The 14,902-nt window shown below is 44.5% G+C and overlaps 1 protein-coding gene across 1 annotated transcript in view; it reads left to right on the top strand.

Annotated features, from left to right (window-relative positions):
• PCYT1B (phosphate cytidylyltransferase 1, choline, beta) overlaps nt 1-1,929 on the top strand; it is a 57,571-nt gene extending 55,642 nt beyond the window's left edge. Inside the window, exon 8 of the mRNA XM_030933651.1 lies at nt 1,220-1,929. Within this exon, the coding sequence (XP_030789511.1) occupies nt 1,220-1,432 (213 nt within the window). The 3' untranslated portion in view covers nt 1,433-1,929. The remainder of the gene's footprint in view (nt 1-1,219) is intronic.
• Nucleotides 1,930-14,902: the final 12,973 nt, after the last annotated feature.

Below are 14,902 nucleotides of genomic sequence, written 5' to 3'. Positions count from 1 at the left end.
CTCAGACTGTACGTGAAACTGCCGCCTGATATGTCTCTGGCCTGATCTCCCGCAGTGCCTCCCACTCTCCCTTCCCCACCAGCTGGCTCCACACTGCCACGATGGCCTCCTCCTTTCCTGGGACCTGTTGCGTGGGTCCCTTCAGACTGAAAGGCAGAGTTCTCACGATGGCTGCCAAGGCCCTCCGTGGCATAGCCCTCTGTGCCTTCTCTGGCAACCTCTTCCTAACCCCCTCCCTCCGCTCCTCCCCACCCGTCAGTCCTGGGGGCAGCTGCAGTGCCCTGCCTACGCTTCCTGGGTGTGCATTCCATGCTCCTTTCTTGGGGTGCTCTGTCTGGAGTCGCTGCCCTCTGATTTCCATTCACCTGGTCCCTCCCCTCGTCTCTTCCAGGTTCTTTGCTCAAGAAGCGTTTTCTCAGTGGGGCCTTCCCTGAGCACCCTGTTTGCAATAGCAGCCGCCCTGCCCCCAGCCCCACTTGCTATCATCTCACCCTCTTTTTCTCACAGACCACAGATCCATCTGACATACCATATTTTGTTTATTGTGTGATTCCTCCTAATATCTGTGAAGGTATGAGGTCAGGGGTTTTGTTTTCTGTCACCTCTCCAGTCCGTAGATCATGGCTGCTTGCCTGCCTATCAGAGACACTCAGTTAAATTTTGTGGATAGAAGAAAAGAAGGGAAAAAGGAAAGAGTGTTAAGAACCAGCAGTAGCTGGGCACGGTGGCTCATGCCTATAATCCCAGCACTTTAGGAAGCCGAGGTGGGTGGATCACCTGAGGTCAGGAGTTCAAGACCAGCCTGACTAACATGGTGAAACCCCGTTTCTACTAAAAATACAAAATTAGCCATGCATGGTGGCAAGTGCCTGTAATCCCAGCTACTTGGGAGGCTGAGGCAGGAGAATTGCTTGAACCTGGGAGGCTGAGGTTGCAGTGAGCCAAGATCAGTCCACTGCACTCCAGCCTGGGTGACAGAGCGAGACTCTGTCTCAATAAAAAAAGAACCAGTGGTGACTGTACTCTTCTGTCACTGCCCCTGAATGTCACTCAGTTCCTTACTATACATAGTCTTGGACAACATGGGATGTGGTACGAGTGTAGGTTTGTGAGCTCAGGAGTTTTGGGGTAGTGGCTCTCCTGCCTGCCTTACCTTTTTGTTTTGCTGCTGTCTCAGATGGTGAAGTTAACAGATGCCTCCTCTCCAATTTCTCTTTAGAAGCAGATGTTCCAAGAGAGGAGCAGCCGGATGCTGCAGGCCTTATCCCCGAAGCAGAGCCCTGTGAGCAGCCCAACCCGGAGCCGGTCCCCTTCCCGCTCCCCATCGCCCACCTTCTCATGGCTTCCACTCAAAACCTCACCCCCTTCCTCACCCAAAGCAGCCTCAGCCTCCATCAGCAGCATGAGTGAGGGGGATGAGGATGAGAAGTAGAGGCTGCTGGCAGGCAAGAGCCGCACCACGCAGGATGGGGAGGAGGGCGAGGGTCACAGGGTTGCCTGGGTGATGTTTGAAGGGTAATAGTCACAGGAGCTGCAGCTCAGCAGAGAGACCCTGAACTCTGCTAAGGGAAGGTCTTGGGACCAGTTCTCTCTCACTCTCCATACAGCTCAAGAGTTGGGCAAGGTGCAGAGATTTCCGGCCGGACAACCTACACAAACCTTAGCGTCATCTAGAATCACTCTAACCTTGCTAAGGAAGGATGCAGAGTTCCCTAGAGAGACTTGCACTGATGGGGTGACTTCTGCTTTTGTCCTTCCACCACCCCCACCAAGTAAACCACCTGTGGAAGCGGCTGTTCCCTCAACCTGCTACTTCTGCGTCCATAAGGGTCCTGCACGTTGCCTCCCACCACCCCAGCTCTGCCAGAATAAAATTGTTTCCAATAGAGGTGGCAAAGTGCTTCTGAAATAGTCGAGTTAAAGACAAATTCCAACCTTCTCAGTCCAGCCACTGAGACCTGATGTTGGAATGCATCAACTCCTTCCAGTTCCATGGACGTGGCTCATAGACAAAGCCTTGCTTTAGGCCGGTTATAAAAGGTCATCTAGTGTGAACCTTAACTTTTTATTCAAAGGACAGTTTTGTCAAGAATTCCACGTAAGGCCTGATGTGCTCCTGGTTGTACTTTCTCATCACTGGTTTGACTTCATTGTTTTGCAGAAATTACCTTAATCTGTGGGAACTGCAACAAAGAAAAACTTTCTAATATATGAAAAAGAGGAGCTGCTTTGCTTTGGCTCCAGGTTTAGCAGACAAGAAATGTCTCCTGAAGCTTCTCCTTAAAGGATGCTATTATGGAATGGCTTTTCCCATTTCTGACCAGTTAACGGTTTCATAGACCTCAAGTAACAGTTTGAGGTATCAAACATAGTATACCGATAGGGGGTGCTACCTGCACGTATCTGTTCTATATATGCTCCAATATGCCATCCCCGTGTGTATCCCATGTGCAGTATGAGTATATAGTGGTGGCATTTTATAATAGACCCCACATCTGTGCTCCACCATAATACTCCTCTGAAATCCTTGGTCTCAAGAACCATCTGTTCTCTTGTGACTTGGGCACTTTGTCAAGCTCATTCCAGATTCCTGTGGAAACGTTTTATCCCAACCAGGAAATTAGTATGTTGTTCTTGTGACCTCCTATAACATTTTTGGGTGAAGAAGAACTCGGAAGACTTTTTACAGAGAACTGTGGGCTCAGTTATGATCTCAGCATCTGAGTGGTCTAGGTAGTATCACCATTATCTCTGGCCCTAGGTTTGCCAAGTGAGATGAGGACTCTAAGTGTTCCTGCTGAGTTGTCTGAAATTCCTGCTCCTTAGTCACCTGTGTGAAATGAGCAGGGAGAGTTAAGGTCTAGAACCAAACTCTTTGGGTTGTTGTATGGGTATGCCAGTAAAGTCAGAGACAGAGCTGGGGTCTAACTGAATAGAGGCCCAAACCAGTGACTTGTAGGCAGAGCCCAGAATCTCTTGTGATAGAAATACCCCTTTTCAGAGGCCTTGGGAACCAGCCTTCTAAGTGACAAGGGGGCAACCAATGAACGAAGGCGGCATGTGTTTCCCCTTTGTTTTGGGGTTGAACTACCCCCTATTCACCTGGAGATGAGTGCTGTCCACTGGGAAGCAAAACTATGAGGCTGAGCTGGCTTGGAACCTCTTTGTTCTTGGCACTTTCCTTCTCCAGGACTCTGGGAAGCACTCATGTGGGACAGAGAGCTGGCAGGAACATGGCATGTGAAGAAGAAAACGTCCTTTTGCAGTCAAGGGCCACCCAGAATATTGCTCTTCTGAGAGGGACAAGGGCCCCGTTCTTCTATTGTGTCCATTTGGTCTCCATCTTCCATCACGCACTCAGGTCAAACTATGCAAGTCTGCCTACCATTTGAGTTAGTTGGCACTTGTACCAGTGAAGGATGAGGCCAACCAGGCAAGGGAAGGTGGTGGGAACAGGGGAAAAGGAGGAAAGAAGTTCCTGGAGGGAGGAAAGGAGGACAAAGAAAATCTGCTCTCATAAAACCATTTCAGGACCTCACTTTATAAGTGAGCCTCTCTTGGGAAGGCCTTTTGTGCCCCTACTCCATGGCCCAGGGCAGATAGATCCACTTTTACCTGAATCCTACACTCTGGAGCAAATAGTGTATCCGGCTGACTATACATTTGCAGGCCTTACACGCCATACTGACAGGTGCCACTTACGTGACTCATCAGATAATGTCACCATTGCTGCCAATTATGGGAAACAACCATTGCTCATTCCAGGGATGAACCTAAACCACACATAAATGGGTTCTAAATCTCACCCTCCTAACCTGCGGTGAGACCCCCCACCCCACCCTCTTGAGGCTGCAAATCTACTGAGAAGGAATGGGGAGGATTCTGCAACCCAACTTTTGATACTTTTTGGCCATCTCTTAGTCTCTCCCAGCCCCTACCCCCACACCACCTCCCTACTCCCAGGCGGAGACCGGGTTGCACTATGTTAAGGTCAGCTGGTCAACTGTAATGGCCAAGAGTGAGTTAAGGCTGGAATGAGAAATATGCCCCAAGCTTGGAGGGGTAAGCAGGAATGACACAAAGCAAGGAAAGAGATTCTTTTTGCCCTAGTGAGGAAGCTTCAGACTGAGGAAGGCTAGAGGATAGCAACTTAGGACGGCAGAAGAGGGCAGCTTATGAAGAGGGGAGAAAGTGGGACTGAAGTTGTGGGGGAGCAGGAGGGTAGTGATTTTCTGCTCGCTTTCTTCCTTTTCTTTCTTTCTTTTTCTTTCTCTTTCTTCTTTCTTTCTCTTTCTTCCTTTCTTTCTTCTTTCTTTTTTTTTTTTTTTTTTTTGAGACAGAGTTTTGCTCTTGTTGCTCAGGCTGGAGTGCAATGGCGTAATCTCGGCTCACTACAACCTCCACCTCCCAGGTTCAAGGGGTTCTGCCTCAGCCTCCCAAGTAGCTGGAATTACAGGCACCTGCCACGTTACAGGCGCCTGCCATGACGCCCAGCTAATTTTGTATGTTTAGTAGAGACTGGTTTTCACCATGTTGGCCAGGCTGGTCTCAAACTCCTGACCTCAGGTGATTCGCCTGCCTCGGCCTCCCAAAGTGCTGGGATTACGGGCATGAGCCACCGCGTCCAGCCGATTTTCCGCTCCCTTTCAAGTGTTAACTCACCCCCTGACAGGTGAAGATGGAAGAGTTCCTTTTACGCACAACCAAGGTTAGTAAATGCCCACGCAGGATGTGGGGTCCCTGCCTCTCTGGTTGCTTCATTTCAGCACTTCTACATTAGCTGCTTATGGGGACCCTAAAATGAACTGGTTACCCCTCCACCAGGTAAGAAACAAGGGTGGAATTGCTGTGCCGTAAGTCACACTGAATGACTTGCTTCTGGCAAGCATGCTCCTGTGTGTCAGGACCTTACCAAGGCAAAGGAACGCCAGGCTTAAGAGGAGCAGGACACGAGACATTGGCCTGGCTTCTAACCCGGTCTGAGTGGAAGAGACACAGCTTAGGGATTTGAGTTTTGCTCTTAGGCTACTAGATACTGTGATTTCACCCCCTGGGGGAGGGACAGGAAGAGCACGGATTTGTTTTCTCTCCGTGTCTTCAGTACTTATTTTAGCATCTAGTCATACCCCAGGGAGAGATGCGAGACGGTGTCATTGGCTCAGCTGAAGCAGATGAGCCCGTCTCTAGCAGAGATGTGTGTGTTTCTTAGGCATCCGTTCAGCACTAGTCTTGGCCATCAGATTTTTAAAAAAGAAATAGCTCATGAGGCATTTGCAACTTCTCCTCTCTTAGACTTCTTTCTAGTTTTCTTCTGTTGTGTCACTGCGATGAGTCCAGGGACAAAGCCATAAGTAGAGCATACATACTTAAGACTATGCTGTACATATAAGATAAGACCCGTCTGGGTTAAAGCACGACCGTATGCCCAAGCATTTGCTCTGGTGCTGAATAACGCGAACTACTGGAATCAGCCTCCCCCAACTCCGCGCGCCCCCTGCCCTCCCTGCTCCTATCCCATTCTGGCTCTCAAATGGACCACACCATTCTCAACTCGTTTATAAATAAAGGGATGCAGAATTGCACTTTGGTATGTCACTGTCATGTTTCTTAAAAGTGTGCTGCTGTGTGTTCCTATTTATGAACTCTAGCTCAATGGGGAAAAATACAGGCATTGTAGCAGCTGTCCTGGCCCACTGGCTGGCTCTGCCCAGCTGTGGCCCCAGCACTTCAGAAGGATGTGACTCTGTACCGTACAGAGCAGGGCAAAGCCTTGGAGTTGCCAAAGGCCCCACGTTTGACTTGAAAGCTAGTTAGGAATAGCACCACGTGGAGGGAAGCTCACATGGTGAACCCAGTCAGAACCCTGAATTGTAGGCTCCACTACCAACTGACTTTGTGACCTTGGCCTAACCTTTTCACTTCTTTGGCCTCAAGGAAATTATTTCTAAGGTCTCCTTTGCCTGTAAAGGTCTCTGAACGTATGAGGCAGCCTGCATCGCCCCAAGCTTCTCCCAGCTGTGATGCTGTCACTGAACGACCATAAGAAAGTACTGAACTCTCACCGGAGAGGTGGTCTTCCAGTCCCCTGGGGCCTCCACAGCTGATGGCATTGGTGGCTGGTTTCATGCCTTCAGCCTCTGCACTTCTAGCATCAAGATAAAAGGCTCTCGAGTTCCATCCGCTTTTCTTATCTTGTAACTTGACAGAATGCTTCCCAAGTGTACCTAAACTTTGGGAAGTGGCCATTTCAACCACTTTTCCATCTTTGGGGAAAAAAAAGCTTCTTTGATCAGCTAGACGCAGATAGATGGGGGTGGAAGCACTAAATCTGGATCCCAAATGTCAACAGTGAAGGCAGATGTCAATATTCTGAGAACTGTGCTGGTGCCCTCCACTTGCCAAATTAAGGAGATTCCATTAACTCCATCTGGAGAGGTTGAGCTTTTTGAAATGACCACAGTTCTGACATTAGCCTCGGGTCCAGAATAAATAAAGCCAGTCTGGTGGTTAGCAAGGGAATGAATTTAAAAATGGAATACCTATTATTTATACACCATATTATTTGGTTTCGCCACATAGATCAAACGCATTCTTGACAGGTTGTATTTCAAGCAACAGTTACAAGTTTCTTCTTGACTTTCATGATGCCTCAGATGTGTTCTCAAGGGGAAAACAATCAGTTACAAGGTGTAATAAAACCCATATTTAAGAACCTTGATATTTGCCCCCAAGAGAATTAGCCTTTGTTAATGAACATAATTTCTGGGGGAAAAGGTACACTATCAAAAATGTTCCCACACACATCACACACACAGTCCTCTTGGAGTCTTCATTGGTTACTGGAGTTGAATGACGACTTCTCCAGGTATTCAGCAGGAACAATTAGATTAAAAGGACTCCCGCAGAGATGCTTTTGAGACAGAGTGTGACAGTACATAAGCATCAAAGTATACTTGGTGGTCAACTTCTTTAAGAAACCATCAAGTTAAAACCAATCAACAGTAAAATCTGAAGATTTCATTAACAGCCCAAATATCTATAGTTAATAGAACCCTTATGTTAGTTTTCGACACTATTATAATTTGTATTCTAGAAAAGGCACCATATTGGCTAAATTTCAGCTGCAGTTGACCAAAATGTGAGAAACTTGGAGAAATGTACAGAGCAGGGTTGACATATACTGTTCCTAGAAACTATTTTTATTTTTATTTTTATTTTTTGACACGGAGTCTCGCTCTGTCACTCAGGCTGGAGTGCAGTGGCAGGATCTCAGCTCACTGCAACCTCCACCTTCCAGGTTCAAGTGATTCTCCTGCCTCAGCCTCCTGAGTAGCTAGGATTACAGGCACTCGCCACCACGCCTGGCTAATTATTATTATTATTATTATTATTATTATTATTATTATTACTATTTGTATTTTTAGTAGAGATGGGGTTTTATCATGTTGGCCAGGCCGGTCTCGAACTTTTGACCTCAAGTGATCTGCCTGTCTCGGCCTCCCAAAGTGCTAGGATTTACAGGCATGAGTCACCACCCCCAGCTTCACCTATAAACAATTTCTATTCTCCTTAACGTTACAATCTTTCTTGAGTGGAGGAGAAATAATTAAGCTGCAAGGTTCCTGTATTCTATTCATAAAGAGTTCTGATGGAGGGATTAGATACAAGTAAAATATTTGATCTGTAACCTTCCATTTAAAAAGAATTGATGATTCTCTACTTGAAAGAGTTGCAGTACTTTACCCTTTCCACAGGGACCTTTTCAACGGACTATACTTGCAAATAACCCTGTCACTCTAAAATGTTCAAGTCCAAGGAAAACTTGTCATCATCTGCCTTGTGCGTAGCAGGACATGACCCATTACATAGCTTGAGAAGATAACCAGTCTTTTTAATCTGTTTGGTGGTCATGTTCCACTGGGAATATGTTGACAAATGCCATTTACCAGCCTGATCACAGATCCACCTTAATACCACTGAGTCACTGATTCTTTTTCTATTTGTTTCTATATCTGGTACCCAGGGATTAATGATAGATGAAAGAAGTGGAAGAGGTGTGTATTCGTTTCCTACTGCTGTAACAAATTACAACAAACACAGCAGCTTAAGACAACACAAATTTATTAAATTACAGTTCTGAAGGTCGGAAGTCCAAAATGAGCCTTATTGGGCTAAAATTAAGGTGTTGGCAAGTGGCAGCTGTTCCTGTCTGGAGGCTCTAGGGGAGAATCTATTTTCTTGCCCTTTCCAGCTTCTAGAGGTTACCTGCATTTCTTGGCTCATGGCCCCCTAACATCTTCAAAGCCAGCAGTAGCCAGTCCAGTCTTTCTCATGTCACATCACTCTGACACTGACTCTTCTTTTGCCTCCTCCACTTATAAGAGCCCTTGTAATCACATTGGGCCTATCCAGATAACCCCAGGAGCATTTTCCTATTTTCAGGTCATCAGCAATTTCATCAGCAACTTTAATTCCTTCTTCGTATGTAATACAACATATTCCTAGGTTCTGAGGATTAGGATATGGACATTTTTGGGGAACCATTATTTTGTCTAACTCAAGGTGTCTGAGGACAGTGGTCACAAACCCTTGAATCTTTTCCCAAGTCCTGACAGAGTTGAGGAGCAGTAACTCTCATGCAGATAGAGATAATTTCTTCTTTTTACCACTCTTATTTAACAAAGTTCCTATTTAACAGCTACCAGTGATGACCTTGCTAAAATGTTTGAGTTTTGATGTCCACAAGAGAAGCATGGGCCAGGTGCGGTGGCTCATGCCTGTAATCCCAGCACTTTGAGAGGCCGAGGTGGGCGAATCATTTGAGGTCAAGAGTTCGAGACCAACCTGGCCAACATGGGGAAACCCCATCTCTACTAAAAACACAAAAATTAGGCATGGTGGCATGCGCCTGTAGTCCCAGCTACTCGGGAGGCTGAGGCAGGAGAATCACTTGAACCTGGGAGGTGGAGGTTGCAGTGAGCCAAGATCGTGCCACTGCACTGCAGCCTGAGAGACAGAGCAAGACTCTGTCTAAAACACACACACACACACACACACACACACACACACACACACACACACACACACACACGAGAAGCATGGAATAGATATAATGGGGATATCTGACCCAAAGGAACATGCTCCCTGGTCCATGAGGAGAGGAACTGTTGAAACCTCAACTCATGAACATGGAGCCATGGCCAGTAAGGAAGGAAGTTAAAGGACCCCACCCCCCATTACCTTGTACATATCCTCCAATCCATACTTGGCTATAACAAGAAGTGAAAATGGTGACTAATCAGTCTTTGACCATTGGATATGTTCCCACTAAAATAAACCCAGGGATACAGATTCTGGCTGTCAGACACAATCTTTTTCCTGCCTATTCGCCCTCTATTTTTTTTTTTTTTTTTTCTGGTTCTTTGGATGCTGATCACAGCCAGTTTAAGCTAGGAATCACGTTCAGCCACAACAGTGTCAAGCTACTCCGTGCTCCTTTCTAGAGTAACTTATTTTCCCTTGAAAGTTGTGACCCTTGATCCACATTTTAACTTAAGGTCTGGCACACATTCCCATCCGAAGTACTCAACAAACATTTGAGTGGGCCACTAGGTGCTGCAGATACAAAGACTAGAGGTGACACAACCCCTGTCCCTTGCCCCCAATTTCAGTTTACTAGTCTGGCTCTCAGTCTCCTGACTGGCCCTATCTTTGACTTTACTGAGCTCTTAAGGAAAACTTCATGTTTCTGGCCACTGAAACTTCTGATTCTACCAATAGAATCTTACAATTATTTTACTTACTAATTTACATGATTTTACTCATCTCTTTGGGGGGTGATGTGCTCTGTCACTGAGTACAAAGATTACCAACTCTGAGAGTGAGGGAAAATAGGAAAAGCAGATTTTTAAAAGATGTTCTATTCATTTGAAACTATTCTCTGAGTATGCTGAAAAGAGGAGACTGACAATGATATCCCTTAGCTAGGCCCATGAATGGCAGTAAGGTTCTGTTTTGTGAGGGCCTTGCATGGAATAGTTTAAATGCTCCTAATTGGACAGGGCCGCTTGATGGATGAGATGGTCATTCTCAGTTTCACCTACATTCTTTGATTGCAGAGTGCCTGATGGGCCTCCCTCACCTAAATAATGGGGCATTTATTTGCCCTTATAAACTGTTATTTCATGACCAGTTGAAGCCCTAGGAGAAGAGCAATTTTCATATAGGAAGCTCCATTCCAATTATTGTGCTAAGGTGACAATAATTATCTCTAACTTTAGAAATAATTACACTATTATATTAAGCTGTCACTAAGGAACTGTTGAAAGCTTCTGCATCCATCACTGTTGTTGAAATCATTAACATGTTTATTTTGTTTGAGGACTTGCAAATACTGTTTGGACAAGAATGCCAGAGAACATAAGAGTAGCATTAGCCTAACTTAGAGTTTCTTGCAGAGAAGGAAATGGCAAGGCTGCTTAGTTGGCCCAAATCCAAACTGACAAAGCCTTTTCTCCTTTTTAAGTATTTCCCGATTGCCATTAGGCAGATTATCAAGAAAGTCACAAAGCTCGTAGGCCTGCTCTGTGCCAGGGAGACATGACTTGGTGCAGCCAGCATTCTAGCTATTCCCGATGACTGGTCTATAGTTTGAACTTTATCGGTGGTTTTCAACCCTGTTGCATGTTAGAATCTCCCAGGGAGCTCATAAAAAGACTCCCCAGCACCCCTCTAATGGATCTGAAGTGGAGCCAGATTGAGACCCTCTGGGCTATGGTAATAAGTCAGCTCAGGGAACAAAATAAGCCCGAAAGTAAATGGATTCAAAGAGATGGATGATCAATGGCTTGTGTAGCAAAGACGAGAACTGATCTGCCATGTGGCCACAGTAGGAAATGGTCTAAATATCATTTTATCTTTTTTAACCAAGGAGAGAGAGAGATGATTATGTTGATGAAAGTGTCATCAGTGGGCAGAGGGCAAAGGATTCATTGACGAAGGATTCACTTTAACACCAACGTTTAAAAATGACACAATTGCTGCAAAGCACCCAGCCTGGTGACTGGTGAAAATGGGTGCTCAACATTAATTTTAAATAATTCAACAGATGAAATGGCTGTCCAATATGGTTGCCACTAGCCATATGTGGCTATTTAAATTCAGAAAATTAAATAAAATGTAAAATTCAGTTCCTCAGCTGCACTAGCCACATTTTCACTGTTGAGGTGGCTAGTGGTGGCCATATTGGACAGCACAGATATAGCACATTTCCAGCACTGTAGAGAGTCCTAGTGGTGGATGGTGGTGTACAGAAACCCTTCTCAGAGGCAACCCCTTTGCCTTATGATTTATTCATGTGATCAAAGTGTAAGTATGTTATTATGAAGCGAATATCTGAAAATATCAGCAGGTAATCACTTGTAAGCATGCATTATTAAGTCATTTGGAAAGGATTTTGAAATGAAGGACAAAGAAGTAAAACTATACACTAAAGTATGATGCTCTGCAGCAGCTACATGGAACTGTGCAAACTTGAGTTAAAGAGTCTACTCGGGAGGCTGAGGCAGGAGAATGGCGTAAACCCGGGAGGCGGAGTTTGCAGTGAGCTGAGATCTGGCCACTGCACTCCAGCCTGGGTGACAGAGCGAGACTCCTCAAAAAAAAAAAAAAAAAAAAAAAAAAAAAAAAGAGTCTCTTTGTGAGCCTAAACTGCACATACTTTATGGATTTCAAACGAGGGCAGGAGCGGCTGCTACGAAAATAAGATTCCCAAGTCATCGATGATGTCTTAACACAGCAGCTGACCTTTGGTAAAATACAGATGGATAATACTAAAATTCTGAGTAAAACCACTGTCAATTTCAAGAGTCACTGCTTTTGTATTCCATATACATAGATATATAAAAACAACATGAAAGTAGATTAGTAATTGCTTCCCATTTCAGGTTTTTAAAGAATGCCACAAAACGACAAACCTGGAGTCTGGAATCCACGTAGTCCAATTCCCTAATTTTATTCATTCATTCATTCATTCATTCATTCATTCATTTTTGAGACAGGGTCTCTGTCGCCCAGGCTGGAGTGCAATGATGCGATCATGGCTCACTGTAGCCTCGACCTTCCAGGCTCAAGCGATCCTCCTGTTTCAACTTCCTGAGTAGCTGGGCCTACAGGTGTGCACCACCACACCCGGCTAATTTTTGTATTTTTTTCTAGAAATGGGGTTTCGCTATGTTGCCCAAGCTGGTCTCAAACTCCTGGGCTCAAGTGATCTTCTCGCCTTGACCTCCCAAAATGTTGGGATTACAGGCATGTGCTGCTCTGCCCAGAAACTCCCTAATTTTATAGATGAGGAAACTAAGGTGCAGTTAACAGAGATAATTGGTAGCTGAACAAAGACAAACGTGATTTCCTGATATGAACACTCCCCAAGGACCATTCAAACCCAAGGCATTTGCCTCAAATTTTTGAGAACTTTTGTTTTTTAGCGTTTAACATGGAAGAGAGCAGTTACGTGGCTCTCCGATTAAAAAATGAAGAGGCACCTCTTCACCATGAAATGGTTAGTAAAAGAATTACACACTGCTAAAGGGCATGAGGACTACATCTGTTAATTATTGGGGAAGCACTTAACTGCAGCCAAATGTCTTTGGAGGCACCGGGTTCTGGTGTCGGTGCTGCCCAGTTCATTATAAAAGACTATGGAACCAATAGCACTTTCACTGAAAAACTCAAGTTGTCTTCTGAAGATGCAGTGTGGCAGCAGTTTTTGCAAAGTTAGGTTTTAAAACAATTCCCCCGGAGCATTTGTCAATACAGATTCCTGGGCCTACCCCCTACCCCCTAGAGAATCAATCAGTAGAAGAGCTGAGGTAGGGCCCAGGAATCTGTGTAAGCCAGCATTTCAGGTCGTTCTGGTGTGGGTAGGCCATGGCCAGGCCATCTCAGTTTGCCCAGGACAGTGCCAGTATACACCTGCTTACACAGTTTACAGAAATAATTGTTAATAGGGCTATTTTTCATTCTCAGAAGTGTCCTGACTTAGACACTACAGTGTATGGCCCTCTTTCTTCTATCCATGGACCATATTTTGAAAAATACCAACTCTAACAGTTTACTATTAACAGCTACTATATTTCACCCATAGGATGCTCCCCCAAAAAAGTGAGTTCCATGTTCCCTGCTAGAGACTCCAAATAACCTATTTTCCTTCGCTCAATCATAAGACTTTAAGTAAGCATCTTTGTCTATTCCCAGCAATTTGCAAAGGTGCTTGGTGCCATTAATGTACTGAATTTCAGAAACCAAGAGAGAGAATTTTATAGGTGGGAGTGATGAAAAATAGACCAGGGTTCACAAAACACCACAGTGACACACAGTGAATCACAACTACCATTTTATTGTTCTGATTATTGGGGTACAGAATTGTCCATATGCTCCAGGACTAGTTTGGCTATGACAGACACCACAGATTGCTCTGCAACTTTCGGGGAACGTTATCTGAGTCACACACTTCTCTGGTCATGTTTTTCCAACCATCAAAATGAAACACTTTTCTCTGTGGAATGTGGAGTGACAAATTATCTCAAACCAAAGTCATCTTTCATTCATGATGGTGTGTACCAACCAGGCCACAGAACAGCATAGAACTCAGGGGACCAAGCTTCTTTCTATAAACAAAGCTGCTTGGGAACACTGGACTTGTGTGTACATTTATCACTGTAAGTAGACTGACAGAGGCACAAAGCGAGCCAGGTCAGATTCTGACTTATGAGTACAAATATTGTAATGAACTTTTATTTCACGTATAATACTTTTACCCTATTAGCAGCTGTTCCCAGTTTAGACACCGCTTTTATGAGTCAAGGAGTTATGATGAAAAATCAGCAAAGTAAGGAACTTTACATTTCATTGCAGCATCAGGTATGTTCACAATGGCATATTTTATTCCACAGTGCTGTTTCTTATTTGGTTCAAGCATTTCTTAGGTAGTCACAAGTTGTTCTAGATCTGGGAAATATTTAAATTTCAAGCACTTGCATACTTTTGAGAGGATGTGAACTTAGAGCAGCAGATGGTGTGTATACAAACCATAAGCAGCAATTATGACCGCAAATGATTTAACTCCAAGGAACTCTGCAGAGATTAGGGTCAGCCAGAATGCCAAAGTGGTATGTTCTGTTCTTCTTAAAAATGGGTCCTGTTTTCCAGGACTGACTCAAGCACAACTCCAGTTTCTAATCAGAGTGTAGCACTCAGTTCTACATGAGAACTGAGCGTCACAATGAGAAGAGAACATCACAATTTTAACAATGAACATAAAGGAAATGAAGGAGGCAACAGAATTCAATTCCTCCAACAGTGAATAAAGCGAATTTGAATTTTTTAAAACACTCCATACTTTATATTTCCTAAGTAAACTTTGCCTTGATTGTCCATTCAAGAGTCAAGATACACTTGGTACTTTTTAAATAGATGCACAATTCATTGGTCAAAATCACACAGCTTGCTTGAAAAGCAAGATACCAAAGGACTTAATATGATGCTTTCCCCAGGAGTTACCCAAGGCACCTAGGAGAAAAGGAGCAGATCTAGGATCTCATCAAGCCCCTTATATTTTTTTAATGCTGGTTACAAGGCTGAGAAGATTCTGCCTGGTCCCTCTTCAGCAGCAGGCAGTCTCAAGTTTTGTCAAATCCCTAAAGTGACAGACTTTAGCTGTAAATATTCTAAAACATGCTCATTAAACATTTGGGATATTAACTTCAACTTTTTTTCAATGAAGGCATAAGTCGGTTCTTCCTTTAAGTATATAGTGCTTTTAAAAATATGGACTGAGGTTTCCCATGGTTGTAACAGTTCAGAGGACAAAAAGCAAATGGAATATAAGAAAGCGGTGCCA

Source organism: Rhinopithecus roxellana, chromosome 7 (genome assembly GCF_007565055.1).
Source record: "Rhinopithecus roxellana isolate Shanxi Qingling chromosome 7, ASM756505v1, whole genome shotgun sequence".
In the NCBI taxonomy this organism is placed as follows: domain Eukaryota; kingdom Metazoa; phylum Chordata; class Mammalia; order Primates; family Cercopithecidae; genus Rhinopithecus; species Rhinopithecus roxellana.
The sequence above is the reverse complement of the archived record's forward strand: the minus strand, read 5'-3'. Positions and strand labels throughout refer to the sequence as shown.